This window comes from Furipterus horrens, unplaced genomic scaffold (genome assembly GCF_987537825.1).
Source record: "Furipterus horrens unplaced genomic scaffold, mFurHor1.1.pri manual_scaffold_4, whole genome shotgun sequence".
NCBI lineage: Eukaryota > Metazoa > Chordata > Mammalia > Chiroptera > Furipteridae > Furipterus > Furipterus horrens.
The window spans coordinates 53,213,556-53,232,329 of record NW_028327174.1 but is presented as its reverse complement, the minus strand read 5'-3'; the positions used below and the strand labels follow the sequence as shown (position 1 = coordinate 53,232,329).

General features: G+C 46.7%; 3 protein-coding genes across 13 annotated transcripts in view; 1 reads left to right on the top strand and 2 right to left on the bottom strand.

Annotated features, from left to right (window-relative positions):
* Positions 1-4,234: 4,234 nt before the first annotated feature.
* On the bottom strand, positions 4,235-6,627 carry SLC61A1 (solute carrier family 61 member 1). 2 transcript variants are annotated; one of them, XM_090275576.1, is made up of 3 exons: positions 6,436-6,627; positions 4,912-5,846; positions 4,235-4,827 (listed from the first exon to the last, which is right to left on the bottom strand). In XM_090275576.1, exons 2-3 carry the CDS (start codon positions 5,826-5,828, stop codon positions 4,476-4,478), a joined length of 1,269 nt encoding a protein of 422 aa, XP_090131702.1. In that variant the 5' UTR covers positions 5,829-5,846; positions 6,436-6,627; the 3' UTR covers positions 4,235-4,475. The 2 variants fall into 2 exon arrangements, with proteins under 2 accessions (XP_090131702.1, XP_090131701.1); XM_090275575.1 differs by having other exon boundaries at positions 4,235-5,846; positions 6,436-6,626.
* A 2,899-nt stretch (positions 6,628-9,526) lies between these two features.
* The window catches only part of LOC150011835 (uncharacterized), an 11,400-nt gene continuing 2,152 nt past the window's right edge, over positions 9,527-18,774 (bottom strand). For 2 of the 7 annotated variants that reach the window (XR_016510472.1, XR_016510469.1), the window contains exons 2-3: positions 16,638-16,915; positions 14,198-15,416 (exon numbers count right to left, since the gene is read on the bottom strand). Coding sequence is in view for 1 of the 7 variants with exons in the window: in XM_090273252.1 (XP_090129378.1) it covers positions 12,064-12,579 (516 nt within the window). In the remaining 6 variants the exon portion in view is untranslated. Of the gene's footprint in view, positions 10,273-11,769; positions 12,580-14,197; positions 15,417-16,637; positions 16,916-18,011; positions 18,137-18,774 lie in introns of those variants that run through there. The other 5 variants (XR_016510471.1, XR_016510470.1, XR_016510473.1 and 2 more) reach the window with 5 other exon arrangements.
* Positions 18,560-18,774, top strand: part of RARG (retinoic acid receptor gamma) — a 22,694-nt gene continuing 22,479 nt past the window's right edge. For 2 of the 4 annotated variants that reach the window (XM_090273247.1, XM_090273248.1), the window contains exon 1: positions 18,560-18,664. The gene's annotated coding sequence lies outside the window, so the exon portion shown is untranslated. The remainder of the gene's footprint in view (positions 18,665-18,774) is intronic. The other 2 variants (XM_090273249.1, XM_090273250.1) reach the window with 2 other exon arrangements.

The window sequence follows — 18,774 nt, the reverse complement described above, 5'->3', positions numbered from 1 at the left end:
TTTAGAGAGAGGGTGAAAGAGAGGGAGACAAACATCAATGTACAAGAGAAACATTGGTTGGTTACTTCTCCCACTCCCCCAACTGGGGAACTGGCCTGCAACCCAGGCATGTGCCCAGACTGGGAATCAAACTGTTTGGCCACCTTTCAGTTCGCTGGCCAGGGCTCAATCCACTGAGCCACACCAGCTGGGGCTGGAATGGTAACATTAATGCAGGTGCCAACAGTGTGTTATAGACATTAACACCTATCTCTTGTACAGTAAGAGACCCAGCAGGGAGTTCATAAATGATCAATGAATATATCAGTTCTCCCAGTACTCAGTTCCTCTTGCATACTCTTTAGCTATCAGTACTCATTTACATGTTGTACAGCAAGTGTTCTAGGACTTTTTTCCTATGTATTACATTTGACTCTAAACGCCTCAAGAGCACAGAACTTATCCGTTTTTATTCCTCTTCTATTTACAGTAAGAAAATTCTGCAGGTATCATGAGGCCAATAAATGCTGACCAATTTGAACTTGAGTCACATAATTCAATCCCTCACCTGAATCCCAAGTTTATAAAGAGACAGCACAGGATTGTGGAAAGAGCTTCAAACCTGAGTTTGGACAAAGGAGCCACTTTCTAGTCCCAGCTCAATTTGTTACTAATCTGTGAAATGGGGATACTAATATCAAACCTCATTGCCCCCCAGAGATTTTGCCAGTCTCAAGTAGAATAGCCTTGAAATGTTTTCCAAAGGCCCTAACAATGCTTTGCAGCCATTAAAAAAGCATGTGTTATATGTACTGACATATAAAGATGTCAGAGATACATTAATAATTGTTATAGTCTTGTTGTGGATTTTAATTGTTTTAAAGAGAAAAACAAGATATACTGTATGTAAAAAAAAGTTATGGAACAGCATGAATGATACAGTTTAATTTTTGTTTAAAAAAACAAACAAAAAAATTAATCCAGTCCATTCAACAATGGTATGAAGAGTGGGATTAAGGGAATCTGTAATTTTTTTACATTTTATATTTCTGTATGTACATTCATAATATATTTATGTCCATATATGTATTTTAGTATAACATTATATAAACAGATTTATATTTACACATTCATATTAAATATGTATTTCTGTATTTGCATTTGACTATTTTACATTGATCCCATATAAATTTATTGTAAAAAAAAAAAACCTTAGAGCAAATGTGAAGTATCTTTATAACATTAGATCTGATCCCAAGCATGACAAACTTGTTTTATAATTCTCTTCTGTGGTTCTGTAAGGAAGTGGTGGCAAAAAATAATAAAAGGGACAAGGAGAACCATGGGATTGGGGTTAGGAGAAGAGAGGTGAGGAATGGAACCTAGACCCAGCCAGAGGGCCATGGCCATTAGCTGGCAATCCCCCTCCCCTCCCTGAGCAAGGACTGAATTTCCAGGAAGAGGTATCCTCCAAGCTTCAGAATCTTACAGTCATGCCCCAATTCTCCTGCCTCTTGTCCATTGGCTCCTGGTCCCTTATGATGTTTCTACTCTTCTCAGGATCACTTAAAAGCTCCAAATCAAATAATCATGTGTCCAGCTGGATGGAAAGTTAGAAAACCAGGAGCCTCTTAGTGAAAGATGGTGGTGTGTATCAAGTCTGACACTAAAACAACCTTCCCACTTGAAGAGGAAATGAGTTCAAGTGGAACATACTAACATTCTACTCAGCTGCTCACATACCCAAAGTAGAATGCTTTTCAGATAGCTGAATACTTCTATCTGGACCACGATCAAGGATAAACATTGCTAGGAATCACCCAACCACTGGGATGCATTGGACAGTTATACACACCATTTTATAGCTCCATCCACTCATTCTCACACCCAAATCTGGATGGGCTTAGCTGGATTGAAAATATTAAAAAAATAATAATAATTAAAAAAAATATATATATATATATAAAAGAAAACACTTATGTAGTACTTACACTGTGGGTCAAGTACTAGTCCATGCACTTAAATATAGTAGTGCATTTAATTTCACAAAAGTGCTATAGAGTAGGTAGAAATGACACTATCATTCCCACTTTACAGATAAGGAAACTGAGGCTCAAATTTGAACCCAGGTAGTCAGGCTTTGGTTCCATGCTATTAACTAGTCCCCTATGCTGCCTCTTAGCAGAGCATCATGAACAGCATTTTGCAGGCAGTGTGCACCTGCTGAACCAATCCCTCATTTGACCCATATAGACAGATACCCAAAAGTGGACCAGATGGCCAAGGCTAAATGCTCCCACTCTCTTGCCCTTCTCCAGGGACAGGGATTGGGATAAGGGATCAGAGCCAGAGGGGGAAAGGCTAGTAGGTGAAGGCCCAGGAGACAGAGGTATACGTTATAGAAGGGGCACTAGGCAGGCAGCAAAAGGCAAGGTTTAGCTTTGGCTTTACCATTCATTTGCTACATATTTTTTTCTTTAAGGGAATTTTCCTCTTGCGTAAAAAAAAAGAAAGAAAAAGCCATCAGCACCTAATAATATAATGCATGGCATATAGTAGGTGCTCAATAAAAATATACTTAAGCTGAATGGACAATCTCTAAGACGCCTTTGAGCTCTTAACACCCTGTGAATCTGATAGGGAGAAAACCCTCCCCACTCCATGTCACCAGCCCCTTTGAAGAAAGCTCAGCAGGGACAAAGTCAAAGGAACCTCATTAGTCTGCCTTCTCTACCCTCCAATTTCCTTATCACTTAGGAACGTGGGACCCCCTCATACCTACACCAGTAAATAATTACTGTCATCCAAAACAACAAATTATCAACTTGGCTCCTGATTCTAGTCTAATTCCTGCTAAAAGAGCAGCTCTTGAAAAGCCAGGTGTGAGCTAGCCCATCTTCTCTCCACTGAGCGCAGGCATGGGCAAAGCACCCACTTGTGCGCATACACAGGGAGACAAAGGCAAATAAGACAATTTCCTCCTATCCTCAAGGAGATTGTAGTATGGTAAAGAGAAACAGAAAGGCTACAAATAACTATAAAATATATCTAGGTACAGCTCAATAAGGCATAAAGAGGATGTGAAGTTATTTAACAGACTCTGTCTTAGCCTCAAGATGGGGGGAGGCAAACGTATGTTTTTTCATACTTAACCTCAACTTCTATTCCCTGCAGCCTGGGTGGGGGGAACATGTTTTTGTTGTTGTTGTTGTTGTTGGTTGTTTTTTCTGTTCTAAGTAGGGTCCTGAGACCACCACCCATTCATCTCCCTCAGCTTCACCGTACAGAAGCCCATCCCCACTGCATTCCTCCAGCATCAGCTGATACTATCTTTCCACACAGGCTGGGACTTGCAGGTCTTGAAAATCTTGCATCTTTCTGTTTGGGAAGTAGTCTGGGACCCGGGGGAAAGTTGTCAATTTCTTTCCAGAACAGGTGGGTCCCCCATGCCCATCTCAAGCACATTCCAGGACACACCCTTGAGCCTACCCTCCTTCCATCCCCACCCTTCTAAAAGTTGGCTCTGCTTCCCCTGAGAAGCCTAGGTGCTGGTGGGAGGAGTAAAGGCAGATATCATCAGAGGTGAGGCAGGGAGGGACCCACAAAACTGGTGTTCCCACTGGTACTATTTCCTGCTCTGATGGCTCCCTCACCCTCACTCAGTCTGGGTAGGGAAGAGTCAGGTACAGACAAGATGTGCCAGTCCCTTAGCCATTGACTGCTCTCTCCCCTTGGCAGCCCTTTATTTAGGTTTCATGCAAAGATACAGCACCTCATGGGCCCAGGTGATGCTGAACCAATAGTGCATTCACAGCCACAGGGGCATAAGGCAGGTAGCATGCATGTGCTGAGCTGCAGGCTTCTTACTGTAGGAAGACCCTGAATTTGCTCCAAGGGATGGTCATAAAAGTAGCCCAAGCCCCTGGAATCTTTGCTCAGTGGCTTAGGCATTCACCCCACATGCTCCAAGTGATGATCTCATCCTGGATGTAGAACAAGGGTTTTACTAGGCAATTGGGGAGAATGTCTGTCCCCAAGGTAACAAGAGATGGAGGACCTAGAAGCCTCAGGCATTTCCCACCCATTTCTGCTGAGTGAAAATTCCACAACTCTCCATTTAAGCTGGATACAGTCTTAGGCTAGAAATACAAACCTTCTGCTGGTAACCCTACCTCTACCCTTAAAACCTCCAGCTGCCCACCCACCAGAAACTACTAAGATGGTTAAAGGTCAAGATGAGTAAATCAAATCAGTGATCAGTTAAAAGTGTTTATTTTTAAATGAAAATGGGAAAGGGAGTAACATAGAGGCAGTTTTTGGCATCTTCTTTCCAGGTCATTACCCCCATGTGCTCCCCAACTCAAAGCACTGGCAGTAGGGCCCCAAGGACAGACTAAGGGGCCAGATAATTATAAAGTCAGTAACAGAGAAATCTGTACATCCCTGGAGAGGTGGAAGTCAAGAGTCTGTCCCAGGCCCCTTGTCCCGGAACAGGGCTAGAGCTCAGGGACATAGGGCTCCCCGTTGGGTGAGGGGACCCGCAGTTCGGCATCGTGCCTGACCACAGTGAAGAGCCCCACCACTGCCAGCAGGGCCATCACCATGACAGCAGAGCATATGCTGAACATGTTCCGAGTGCCTGTTTTGCGATCACTGTCATGAAGGACTAGGAGCCCCAGGCAGGCCAGTAAGTGCAGGGGCACCCGGAACCAGTTGAGTACACCAGCTTGCTCTGTCTCAGGGATCACCTTTCTCCGCAGAAAGCTCATGCTCGGGAAGTACAGCCCACAGGCCAATTCGATGAGTAGGAAGGCTATGAAGGACTCCACGGGACTCTCCTGGCCTGGGCTGGTGGAGAAAGTCAGCATGAAGAGGGAGAAGACGACAATGAGAACAGCAAGGGAGAGCAGATGCATAGGCTGAAGGTGGTACCTCTTGGAGGTCGCGATGCGATACAAGGAAGAGCCGAGCAGGCTGGCTGCCATGAAGCTGGAGAAGATGATACCCAGTGGGGCCCCATGTGGGTCCAGCACAGGTGTCCAGAGGAAAACAAAGATGAAGATGACACTTTCAAACAGGGCCTGTATGGTACCTAGCAGCAGCACCCGGCGGTCTGACAGGAGGCAGCGCAGGCCCCCAGCACAGGTCCTCGAGAAGGCACGCTGCCGATCATAGTTCTCTCCCCAGTTGTGAAGGGCCAAGGCCCCAGCCAGAGCCAAGAGAGGTATGGCAGCCACAAAGGGCGCTACAGGCCCCAGGCCCATCCAGCAGGCCACAGCCTCAGCTGCCACACCTGCCACTACCGCCAGCACATGGTTCCAGAAGGCAGCTCGGGCAAAGGTAGCTGGGATCCACTCAGCAGGGAAGTCATGCCGCTCCACGTGCTCATGGACGTACCAGGCCTCGAAGGCAGAGAAGAGCAGGGCGGTAGACAGCCCACCAAGTGCTCGGCCTACCAGCAACACAAAGTAGTCCCGAGAGAGTTTGGTTAAGCAGCACAGAGAGTAAGTGAGGGAGAAGAGGACACAAGACTTTTTTCGACCCAGCCAATCCACAAGGGAGGAGGCCACCAGTCCAAAGAGCACTGTGGAGGCAAGGCCACAGACATAGAGGATGGCAATCTGACCCTCCAAAAAGTGGTAATGCTGATAGAGTTTATAGAGGTAGGGGGCCTGAAGCCAATCTGCTGCCAGGGCCAGGAAGTAGACCTGATAAAAGTCCAGCTGAAACCGAAGGAAGGAGGGATTGTTGCAAGCCCTTCCTGGGGGCTTAGCCCGGCATCTTGACAGTTCCAACCCCAGGCAGGAGACCAGGAGGACCACAAAGACGAGGTAGGCAGTCACCAGCATGGCGGGCCCCCGGACGACCTGGCAAAGAAGGGGCTTTCACAGTCATATCCATTGCCCAAACAGCATTGTCAAGGGGCTGACTGTTTAAGCAGAAGGCAGCTCCACCCTACCCCCCTGCCAAATGCACTTCCCCACCCCTCAACTCCACTCCCCCAGAACTCAGACCTGAGGGACCAGTTGGGTGGGTGGGAGGAGTGGCCCGCCAGAGCGGTCTCCTAGGACACTGTGGGGCAGGGAAGGGGTAAGAGGATCGGGGAGAAGACTGAGCATTCGCCCTAACTTTGCCTGACATAGCGAAGAAGTCCCTTCAATAATCCCATCTCCTTAAACTAAGGGGCTGCTGCCCTCTTCCATAACAGCTTCTGCATACATCCTTCTATTACCTCCCATCCTCTCTGGGGAGCCCGTTTTAACCCTAAATGTCTCGGTCTTCTGTCCTGGGCATCCCTCCCGCCCGCGCGGGCCTCTAGAGTTGTTTCAGGGTCACGCGCGTGCATCTCGGATTCCTCATCCTCCAGGTCACGGGCACCCCCCTGCGCCCCCTAGCCCCGGTCCAGCGCCCCAGGGCCGCCACACCCGCTCGCGCCTTACCCAGACCCCGTCTCACCTGCTGTCCCGGTCTGCGGGGACGCTCCGGACACGTCCGGCTCCAGGCCGCCCGCTGCCCTGCCCGCTCTACCTCCGGCTCCGGCTCGGGTTCTAGCAGCGTACCCGCCCCTCACGGCCTGCTTCCGGGAGCCGGGGAGGCCTCCGGCCGCCGCCATGATGGTTCCGTCACGTGGTGGGGGCGTGGCACCCAAGCCCCGCCTCTGCTCCGCCTAGTTTCTCCTACCCGCGTCCCGCCAACCTCCGGGAGCGCGTCGCGGTACTATTAGAGTGGGGAGAGGTTTCTGTTTCCAGTCCGGCTTCGTCCGCCGCCCTCCCGTGACACCCTTTTTCGACTCCGTATACGTGAGGGGCCACCCCGAAATAAAAGCCCATTTAATCTCTCCTTCAACGTGCCGTAGGTTAGAGAGCGTGGCTGTGCCGGGGAAGATGTCTGCAGTCTCGCAGAACCGGAGGCTGGAGCTTCCCCAGGGAACACCGCTGCCCTAAGCCGAGATGGCCTCTTTTGTGCTCCGCTCTTTCACTGTAGTCACCTCTAAGCCAGAAGTTAGTATGGCCCAGACACCCGAGGGAGGCAGTGTGGTGTGAAAGACTTGCACTCCGGCTTCAGACAGACTAATGCTCAAATCCCACCCCTGTCACTTAACCAGCTGTCTGGCCTCGGGCAAGCCACATAACTTGTCAGTGTCCCAATTTCTTCATCTGAAGTCAAAAGAGAGCAGTGCCCAAATAAAAAGGCTAAAGTTCAGCAGCAGCAGAGAGTTAAGAACTTCAAGCCCTGGCGTGGACCCCTCACCTCCGGCTCCTTACTAACTGTTAACCTTGGAAAATTTTAGTATGATCTCCAGACCCTCCTCAAAGGCTTCCCATCTCACTAAGCATAAAAGCCAAAATCTTTACAAAGGCCTACAAACCCCTCTGTCCTGTTCTCTGCTACTTCTCTGACCTCATCTACCATTCTCCCTCCTACTCCTACTCTATCTGTACTGGTCACCACCAGGGCCTTTGCACATTGTGCCCTGTAAGGTTCTGGTTCTCCCAGATACCCACATGGTTTCTTCCCTCAGTGCCCCAATTCTCTGTTCAAATGTCACTTTATCAGAGAGGACTTCCTGTTTAAAATAGCAACTACACCATCTCTACCACAGTAATCTACCTGCTTTCCTTATAACTGTCTATGAGCTCTCCTTTGCTGTATTTTCTCCATGGCACTTAACACCATCCGGCACACTATATATTTTACTTGTTTGTTTATTTACTGTTTCTCCCTACAGATTTTTATCTGCTTTGTTCACTTGTATTTCCAATACCTAAACCAGTTGCTGGTACATAAAAGAATTCAATAGCCTGGGCTGGTGTGGCTCAGTGGATTGAGTGCTGGCCTGTGAATGGAAACGTCGCTGGTTCAGTTCCCCGTCAGGGCACATGCCTGGGCTGCGGGCCAGGTCCCCAGTTAGGGGCGTGTTAGGGGCAATTGATCGATGTATCTCTCACACATCGATATTTCTCTCACACATCGATGTTTCTCTCCCTTTCTCCCTCCCTTCCCCTCTCTCTAAAAATAAATAAATACAATCTTTTAAAACATTCAATAAATATTTGATGAATAAATTAATAAATTAATCCATGTAAATTACTCTAAAAAGTGCTGGTCTGTATTAGCATTTAACACTTATCAAACAGCTATTATGTACCTAAGCTCTATTTTGAGAAGTCCTGAGCCAATCGCTATAGGTGAATTATCTCATTTAATTGTTACAACAACTCATAAGATCAGTACTATTATTATTCCCCAGAGTTGGGAAGGTTAGGTAACATGTTCAGAGTCACATGGTAAGAAATAGAGTCAGAACTACAACTCAGATCATTCCAATTCCATGTTCATATGGTTTCTGAGAAGATTAAATAAATTCACTTAGTTGTACAGGTGATTACTACATGCTGGTTTTCTTTATACTAAAGTTTGGAAGGTAGAGGGTGGGAGGATCCAGGATTACATCTCAAGAAATTCTTGTGATAAAGGAAACAGCTGAGATTTATATCCAAGCTCCAAAGTGTCTTTATCCATAGCAAGCAAACTTCTAGAAAATAGAAAGGGTTAGTGGTTCCCATGCATTCATGTAGAAACACTCAGACTCAAAATTCATGATTTCCCCAAGGTCATTCAGTGAGTGACAGCATGACTGACCCAAATGTCCTTCATTCCAGTCCCGGACTGAAACCCCTTGAACTCATGATACCCAGCCTCTTGATTCTTGGAGGCCTTTTCTTTGCGATGGTAAGTCATCCTAAAGAAAGGTAGGGAATGGGACAGGATGGCATAACATTCCTTGCTTTCTGTTTCCCAGGACTGAGGCCAGTTTTCTCCCATTACTAAGTTGCCTTTTGTTTGGAAGCACCTGACAGAGAGAGACTTAATGCAAGGTTACATTATTTGGGATTATTTTTGTTTATTTTAAGAACTATTCAAAATATGTTTGTTCTTGAAGGTTCCCCTGGCCCTTCCTAGCTATGAGGCACAGATGAGAACGTCCTAAACATGAGGAATGTGCCAGCAAAGGACTGGAGGGGATAAAGGGCAGCCTGTGAGCATAATCCATCTCTAGTACATCCTCCCAGTAGAGGGCAGGGAGAGCTGGAGTCTGTGTCTGAGGAATCACACATAGGAAGTCTTTCAGGGCAGGTGGGGAGGATGTTCTGAGAGTTACTAGGTACCATGTTTACCAGAGGAGCATCACTTAAAACTTTTATTACAAAAATATTCAAACAGCCCTGACTGGTATGGCTCAGTGGATTGAGTGCCAGCCTGCTAGCTGAAGGGTTTCTGGTTTGATTCCCAGTTGGGTCACATGCCTGGGGTTGTGGGCCGGGCCCCTGGTTGGGCGCATGCGAGAGGCAACTGATGGATGTACCTCTCGTACTTTGCTGTTTCTCTCCCTCTCTTTCTCCCTCCCTTCCCCTCTCTCTAAAAGCAAATAAATAAAATATTTTTTTTTAAAATGATCAAACATACACAAAGGTAGAGAATATAGTTCTATGAACCTTTGTATACTTAATTCAACAATACTGATTTTGTCACTTTGTTCCTTTATTTCTGTCCTTTTTTATTTGCCAAAATATTTAAAATTAAATATGTCACTTCACTCCATACTTTAGTATGCATCTATAGAAAATAGGAACCTTTTTTCTTTTTACATGAACCCAAAGCCATTTTTACATCTAACAAAATCAACACTGATTCCTTAGCATCACAAATAACCAGTCCATAATTAACTGTCCCCAACTGTCTGAAAATGTCTTTTTACAACTGGGTTGTCTAAATCAAGAACCAAAATTGTCCTTATGTTCCATGTGGTGGTTGTCTTTTTACATCACCTTTTACCTTTCCCCCCAGCCATTTAGTAGTTGAGGAAATTGGGTCAGATTTCCTTTAGAATACCCACATTCTGGATGTGTCTTCTTACTTCCTTATTGTGTCATTTAATTTGTTCTTCTGTCCCCAGTATTTCCCGTTCAATGGAGATTTGTTCTGAAGTTTTTATTAGAATCATGTTCAGTGTTTTTCTTTGGTAAGAGCCCTTCATAGGTGGAGCTGAGTGCTTCAGACTGCATCAGATCAGGAGGTGTACAGTGTGTGGTTGTACCTTTTTGATCCCTCCATTGTAAAGTTCTCCATCAACCATGATCTTTGTTTCATCCATTGAAGATTCTTGTTTTGATCAATTATTTCATTAAGAGTTGCAAAATGGTGATTTTTCTAATTCCATGTTCCTTGCATATTAGTTGAAATTCTTCTGTAAATAAGATGTTTTCTTCACCACTTAGTTATTTGGCTCTCCTGAAATACAGTTTATACAGGAGAAGCAGTATAAATGCTTTATTCTTTTTCTTTTTAATTGCTAACTTTCAGAAGAAGAAGTTGGGAGAAGCATTATTATTTTTTTAAATTTGGGCTTAGAGCTCAAGAGGGATGGATGGCCTGGATAGTGGTGAGAAAAGGAGAAACTATTCTGGCTCCTGTATCCAGCCCTCACTCACTCCAGTGTATGGGGTGTGTGGGGGACAGACAGATACTAAAGTGCTTGATGTCCTGACCCTTGGACAGCAATAAGATGGCATGAGACAGGCCTGGTGTGCAGGCAGCTGCAGAAGAGAGAACAAGAGAGAGAGAGAGCACAAGCCAGATATGGGGAGGCACAGAGAGAGGTAGGAAGTGAAAAAACAGCTAGACACAGAAGACTGGAAGAGAAAGACAGAGAGGGAAACAGAAATGAGAGATCATGAATGAAATGCACCCAGAAGCAGAATAGGACAGAAAAGGAGAGCAATGTGAGGTGCATTGAAAGACCAAGGAAGAAAGTAGACATGAAGACACAAACTGAGACAGGCAAGGGAGAAAGAAAAAAGATGCATATGTTAATTATATTTTAAATTAGAAGGGGAAATAGAGGAAGGGAGAATTAGAGAGAGAGTGAGGAATACACATGTCAAGACACAAATTAGGTTAAGGCAGAATGTCCCAGTTATAGAAAGAAAGAAACAAATGGAGAGAATGACGTAGAAAGATAGAATGAAGTATGAACTGAAGGATAAACAGAGATAGAAAGGGGAAAAAAAAAAAAAAAAAAAAACCCACGAAGTGTCCCAGAGAAGGAGGCTGAGAAAGAGAAGATTGAAGAAGACTAGTGTCAGAGAATTGGAGAAATGCGGAGGGTGGCTCAGTGGCTCTCAGCTCAGGATCCAGCGCTGGGAAGACACCTGGACTCCCACTTCCAGCTTCCTCTTGGAGTCTTCTTTAAACCCCTAGTAACACCCCCAGGGACAGGGGACTTATGACTAGCTATGTGTGGATAGGATCATTGGGAACCTGAGTCAAGGGTTCCTAGCTTCCTTCACTCCCATGCCGGATGAGCATAGATGTTGCAGATGGGATTAATCCTAGAAGATTGAGGTCATGAGGCTAAGTGAGCACTCAGAGATTTGTCAGACAAGACATCCAGGCAGAGACTGCCAGATTCCTAGAAGCAAAGGACCATGTGTGATGCCATGATATCCAAGGGAAGGGAAGAGCCAAAAATCCTCTTCTCAGCTTCCTTTTCTAGTCCAAGAACAACCGGTCATCTTTGCCTGACTTAAGATGAGAGGTAAGGAGTTTAGAGATTCTTGGGTCAGTCAGGGATATGGGTGAAGGTCCAAGGGGCAAAAAATGGCCCCCAGACAAAGGATATCCTACCACCTCTAGAGGAAGAATCTATCTTATCTATGTGAACTGCGGAGAAGCCAAGAAGGGTCTCCTGGGAGGTGGACAAGAGGGGGAAACAGCCAATTTGCTCACCTTCAGAGCCCTTGGAAGAGACTCTGAGAAGATTTTCCATTCCAAAAGTTGCAGAAGAGGAGTTTCTGGAACCAGCAGGAACATGCCCGGGAACTAATTTCAAAGTGGATGCCTGCTCCCACTCCCAGGACTGAGGGGGAGGCCAGGGGCTCTGAGCAGCCTTCTGCCTTTACCTTCTGGGTGGGGGTCCAGGTGAGCCCTCTCACTCCAACCAGAGCTTCTGCCTGCTGTCTGAGGAAACAGCTACAGAAGTGTTCCAGAAGACTGACAGCCTCTCTACGGGCAACAGTCCACCTAGACTATCAAACAGTGACCCTGAGAGGTGCGTTGTCCCTTGAAGGAGCAACTGCAGTGGCCAGTGGAGCCTGGAGGCCCCCAGGTAGGCCCTCGACCACAGCCACAGTTGTCTCTGTAGTCCAAGCAGGAGCTGGGACAGGCAGGTCGGCCCTTGGAACAAGGGTAAATGGGGCAAAGTGAGGGATGGCAACAGGTCAAGTGAGGACCAGAGCACGGGACACAGGAACTATGGGGACATGATGAGGGAGGACAGGCAGGGCAGCGAGGGCAGGCGCAGGTGCAGGGTGGGCCAGGGAGGCTGGGACAGGAGGGGCAGGTAGTTGTGTAAGAGGGATAGGCAGCGCAGGAGCAGGTGGGAGGAGGACAGCCAGGGCAGGGGCAGGCACAGGCAGAGGAAGGACAGGATAGACCAAGAGAGGCAGCTGGCAGGCTGTGCAAAGAGGGTGCAGGAGGTTGTTGGTGGGTGGCCTTCTTGTTTTGAGGCCCCAAACGTAGGCCCAGAGAGAAGTCCATTTAGCTGCAGGAGAGGCCAGGCTGGGGTTTGGGTAGAGGGGAGGGCATGGGAAGAGTAGAATGGGCAGACTGAGGAGGGCAGAGGTGGGGGCAGGATTAAACCTAAGACACTACTGATCCTTGCTGATCCATCAGGGAGCTCAGATCTCCCCAGTCAGCAACCCCCTTTCCATTCCTTCCCAGCAATGCTCTCCTGCGTCCCTTCTCTCCAACTGCACCAGACCAGCACATGTTCTTCAAATACGACATGCACCTTCATGCCTTTAGTCCTTTGTTCATACTGTTCCTTCAGCTTGGAGTGCCTTTTCTCTTTCCTCCACCTAGTGAGGTCCTATAGTTTCTGAAGTCTTCACCTTTATTCAATCAAAAAGTATTTCTTGAGCTCCAGACACCTGCCACCTGCCTGGGTAAGGACCCCAGCCCATTACTCTCTAGCCCTGGTGGCCACACTGGCTGCCTCAGGGTCCCAAACAGTCCCCCAGAGGGGACTTAGGGAAGCAGCAGCAGCAGCAGTACTCTGAAGCGGAGCCAGGGATATTGGTGGGAGGTGGCAGCAGAGGGAAGATGCCTGGGTTCTGGGTGATTCCAGAAGGGGCAAATCCCAGGTGTAGGTGTGAGGATGCCCAGCTGTTTCTGGGAGACTTACAACCAGCCTGGATAAGACAGCTAAGTTTGCTCTCTCATGGAACTCCCATAAAAATGAGGAGTGATGTGGGATGGAGACTAAAACTGAACAGGTAAACAAACAAATACATTAGCTTATTTTAGAGCATGTAAATGGCAATGAAAAAAAACAGGGTGATGTGATAAAAAGTGACTTGAGAGGTGGATTCAACAAATGGGGCGGCTAGGCAGGCAGCCCCCAAATAGTCAGGTATGACAGCCTTTAAGGGTTTGGGGGGAGATAAAGGCAGTCCATCCCTAACCAATCATGGGAGAGCTGCCTGAGGCTATGGAGAAATACAAAGCTGAGAAGGGGATAAGGAGTGCTGGAGATTGCAATCTAAAATGCGGTTGTCAGGGAAAGTGCCATTGAGAAATGACATTTTAGCAAAGACCTGAAGAAAGTGAGGGATGAGTCATGGAGACATCTAGTGGAAGAAAATCCCACAGAGGGGAGGCAGTAAGAGCAAAGAGCAAAGAGTCATGGCAGAGGTAGAGAGAAAGGCAGAGGCCTTGGGAGTCACAGCAGGGACTTGGATCTTATTTCAAGAAAGAGGAAAAACCACTGAGGGTTTTAAGCAAGAAAGTGTATGGGTCTTCTCGATCCTATGCTTGCCCCTGGTTACAATGCTTTGCTTCCTGAGAAACTGGTACAATAATTTTGGAAAAAAGTTTGACCTTATCTGATAAAACTGAGACTGCCTGTATGTATAACTTTGGCTCTTAGTTTTATAGCCTTGAAAATTTCTTGCATCTATATACTGGGAAACAGGTACAAAAATGTTCTTAGCATTATGATAGACCAAACTGAAAACAATTCAAACATCCACCAATAGTAGAGTAAAAAAAAAATATTGTGCTACTATGCAAACAGTATGGAAGTTCCTCAAAAAATAAAAATAGAACTATCATATGACCCAGCAATCCCACTTCTGAGTATTTACTCAAAGAAATCTAAAACACTAATTTGAAAAGACATATGCACTCCTATGTTCATTACTGTAGCCAAGATATAGGAGCAACCTATGTCTCCATTGCTAAAAGAATGGATTTAAAAAAATATGTCACATATATACAATAGAATATTACTCAGCCACAACAAAGAATGAAATCTTACCATTTGTGACAACATGGATGAATCTAGAGGGTATTAGGCTAAGTGAAATAAGTCAGACAGAGGACAAATACCATATGACTTCACTTAAATGTGAGATCTAAAAAACAAATAACTAAACAAAACAGAAACAAACTCATAGGTACAGAGAACAAACTAAGAGTTGCCAGATGGGAGAGGGGTTGGGGGACTGAGTGAAAAAGATGAAGGGATTAAGAAGTACAATTTGGCAATCACAAAATAGTCACAAAGACATAAGTACAGCCTAGGGAATACAGTCAATAATATTGTAGTAGCTATGCACAGTGCCAGGTGGGTACTAGACTTATTAGGGGGAACACTTCATAAAATATATGTGTCTAATCACTATGTTCTACACCTGATATTAATATAATATTGAATGCAACTGTAGTCAGACATTTAAAAATAAATAGATTGTGGTAAATTCATGTAATTGAATATTATGCAACAATGGAAAAGACATTTATATGCAATAACTTGGGTATATCTCACAAACAAAATAATTAAGACACAAAAGAGTAATACAATAACATTACATTTATATAAACCTCAAAAACAGCTAAACACAGGTGCTAAAACTATAAAGAAAAACAAGGAAATAATGATCACAAAAGTCAGGATGATGGTTACTTCTTGGGGGAGGGAAGGAATTATGGGACATGTGGGAGATTCTGAGACATAGGAAATACTCTTTTTTGGGTAGCAGTTGCATAGGTATTTATTTTATTCCAATTTATTCTGTACATAATATATTTATATACTCTTTCAGAAAGAGAAAATAAAAGTACCACTTCTCCTGCTCCATGCCACCTCATTCAAATCATTATGTTGAAGTTAGATATTCCTAGTCCATATACCTACCTTTCTCACCTGACCTTGAGGACAGAGACCTTTCCTGTATTTATGGCACCTATCATTGCCTGGTATATAGCATATGCTCAATAACTATTTGCTGAATTGAATTGAGTTGGGATTGAGTTGAATTCCCCCAAGTCTCTCATCCCATGGAGAGGCACGCAGCTGCAGAACAGGAGGAAGTCTGTGGTAAAGGAAGCACAGGATCCCTAAGACCTGGGTTCTCATCTTAGCTCTGCTACTTCCTAGCTGTGTGATATTGGGTAAGTCACTTAACCTCTCTGGTTTTCAACTCCCTCTTCTGTGAAATGAATATGATAACTACTACCACTCTGGACTGCTGCATGGATTAAGTGAATAATGGACATGCCTAGCACAATGTCCGGAACATTTAGGTGCTCAACAAAGGATAGTTTCCTAAACTCCTCCCTCCAACATCACATCTTCTCTTCAAAGGAGACCACTTGGAGGGGCAGACAAACATCAAAAATTATCCCAGTTCTGGCTGGTGTGGCTCAGTAGACTGAGTGCTGACCTGCAAACCGAAAGGTTGGGGTTTGATTCCCAGTCAGGGAACATGCCTGGGTTGTGGGCCAATGTTTTTCTCTTTCTCCCTCCCTTCCCCTCTCTCTAAAGATAAATAAATAAAATCTTTAAAAAAAGAAAAAACATCCCAAGCCCTGGCTGGTGTGGCTCAGTGGATTGAGCGCCGGCCTGAGAACCAAAGGGTCGCCGGTTTAGTTCCCAGTCAGGGCACATGGCTGGGTTGCAGGCCAGGTCTCCAGTTGAGGGTGCGTGAGAGGCAACCACACATCGATGTTTCTCTCCCTCATTATCTCCCTTCCTCTCTCTCTAAAAATAAGTAAAATATTAAAAAGAAAAATCCCAGAGTGTGGGCCAACATCCAAGGGGCCCTTGGGGCTAAGGCATAGATGTAGTCTGGTCTAGAACTGGCAGACAGGGTGATCTGATTGAAGCTGAACATATCCTAGGCAGTTGTTGGGATCTGGCAAGGTTGGTAAGACACTAGGGTCTGGGAATTTCCATCTAGGGGAAGTCCCAGGTATGGGTGCAGGGGTGCCAGACTGGCCCCACCCAACACCCTGGCCTTGGGAGATGTGGGCAGAGGGAGGAAAGTGGGTCAGAGCAGGGCTGAAACTTAACCCCATTGGTTCCATGACCTCTTTGCCAGTTATGGAGGAGTTACAGCCACAAAGAAGTCTGCTCCCTCCTCCAAAGAGCCTTCAATTGCTTTTCTTCAGAAAGGAAGAACCTTGGAACCTTGGGACCTTGGGGTCTAGGCAGAAGGAAGTGGAAGGCACCCCCCCATCCCCAGTGGACAGAGGAGAGGTAATTCCCTAACCCCTGGAAGGAGGTTCTGTACAAAACAGACTGTTACACTCACCCACATGGTGACAGGCAGACACCTGGAGCACTCACATCACACTCCAGGCAACTGTGGAGGCAGACATGCTCCTTGTTCCAGGAGTAGGACAGGTTAGGGCTGGATCAGAGGGGGGGTGGGGTACATGGTAGAACAGCTCAGAGGAGCCTCTGGTGAGACTCCAGCTGGGCAAACTCACCCTGAGGGCTTTGCCAACGATGTGGGGCCTTGTTTTATGTGTATAACCTTGGTCTAAAGCTGTGGATTCCTCTTCCATATCTGTGCCTCTGTTTCCCTTTCTGGAAGAGGAGATGAAAGAATGGGTAGAATCATTCCAGGGCAGGGTCACCCGGTGTTCCAGGGTCCTGCTTTGGCCATTAGGAGGTGCTTTGTAGCATATTCAAAGCTAGGTAAGGAGCAGGAATAGAGGATCCCTCTTCTTTCTGGGGCAGCAGGGTGGCTGAAGCCAGGACCCCAATTCCAGGGCCTTGTACACAGCCTTCTGCTGCCCTCCTTTCTCTCCACTCTCCCCCTCATTTTTTCCCAGAAGCCTTTCCTGATCTCCTTGGCTGGGGGAAAAATCCTGCTACTATCCATTCTCATAGTACCTTATGCTTCTCCACGCTGGTTATCACTTGCAATTTTGTGGATTATTTGGTTGACATCTGACTCCTCCCCCAGCCTAGGGGTCTGCAAGGGCAGGGACCATACCTGAGTATTCCCCTGGCTTATACAGTGCTTGGCATACAGTGGATGCTTAATAAAGATTTGTTGAATTCATGAAAGGTGCACGTTTAGGGGAGTAAGGGGAAAATTTCTAGAGTTGTTTAGACTAGTTCTTAAAATCTTGTGTTGCACAATCAAGGCTTTCTTCTCTGTGGGATCTGGGCAGCATTGAGGCTGGTAAGGGCCATCCACACACAAACTCATTCACCAGGAGAGCCAACAAACTGGCAAGCAGCAGATTAGGCCTGGTACAAGGGGTGGAATTGAGCAAGCACAGGGGGTAGGGCAGGCACCAGCCATGGCTCAAAACAAGCTTAGGGGAGGAGGGGGAAGAAGTGGGGGAGGAAGAGAAAGGAGAAGACACGTTGTACAAAACATGTTTTCATCATACTCTCCCTGAGTGCCCTGGTCTCTAAGCCCCGGTGGCACTTCCATGCCTTAATGATGTCCTTGGAGGTTGTAACAGAGCTCCCCCAACCTCATCTGCTAGCCCCCTCTGAGCATGGCATAGGACATACCCCGCCCTCCCTCTCAGCCCAAGACTGGCCATGGGAAAATTATCTATTCAGTGTCCCGATGCTGGCAAGGAGGCGGTGAAGGTGAAAATTGGGGTGCAGCAACATATCAAAATCAGGGCAGGTGGGACAGAAGTCTGGATCCTTCTCTCACCATCTCTCCTTCTGGTCTTTGGGATGAGTGGTGTAAAGGAAGCCTGGTTCTGGGTCACCAAGATACCACTTCTTTAATTTGCTAGGGTGACCATGATCACGTAGACACCACAAACAGAACAAAACCTAGAGAGAGGGATGACCCAAGGGACAGAGAAACAAGGGGAGCTCTCTCCACCAGTTTGCAGAGTGGGAGGCTCTCAAGCTTTTTCCCGGAATCCCTGGGTAGAAGACTGGCTCTACTGCAAGATAGAAAAGAATCTGAACCCCTCACAATGCCCCTCTTCCTTGTTCCTTAGTCCTGTATGGGGTTTTTGCTTTGACGTCCAAACCACTGTAGCCACCAGACAGATGCCAGCCACTGGGTCCGGGTGGGGACAGGGGGTGGGGGTCGGGGGGGCGGAGACTCGGCAATCCCGAGGGGCGGAACCAGCATAGGGCGGGTCTTCTTGGGCATAGCCCCCTGGCTGCGGTCTTTGGCTGGGGACTGAGAAGGCTGTCAGAAGGGCGGAGTCACATTTACCAAGGCAGATGGATGGACGAACACCCACCAGAGACAAGGACAGGAGCAGACTGACAGACAAACCAGGACGAAGAGGAGAGTAAAGACAGATGGGAATTCCAGACCTGCTCTGTCTTTCCAGGCTACTCCAAGTATTTTGTCACCTGTTTTATCTTCCCTGTCCCCATCTGCTACCCTAACTGCACAGCGTTAGAGCGCTTGGTCTGGGGACCAGGCACTGAAGCCCTCGAAGAGGGCGAAG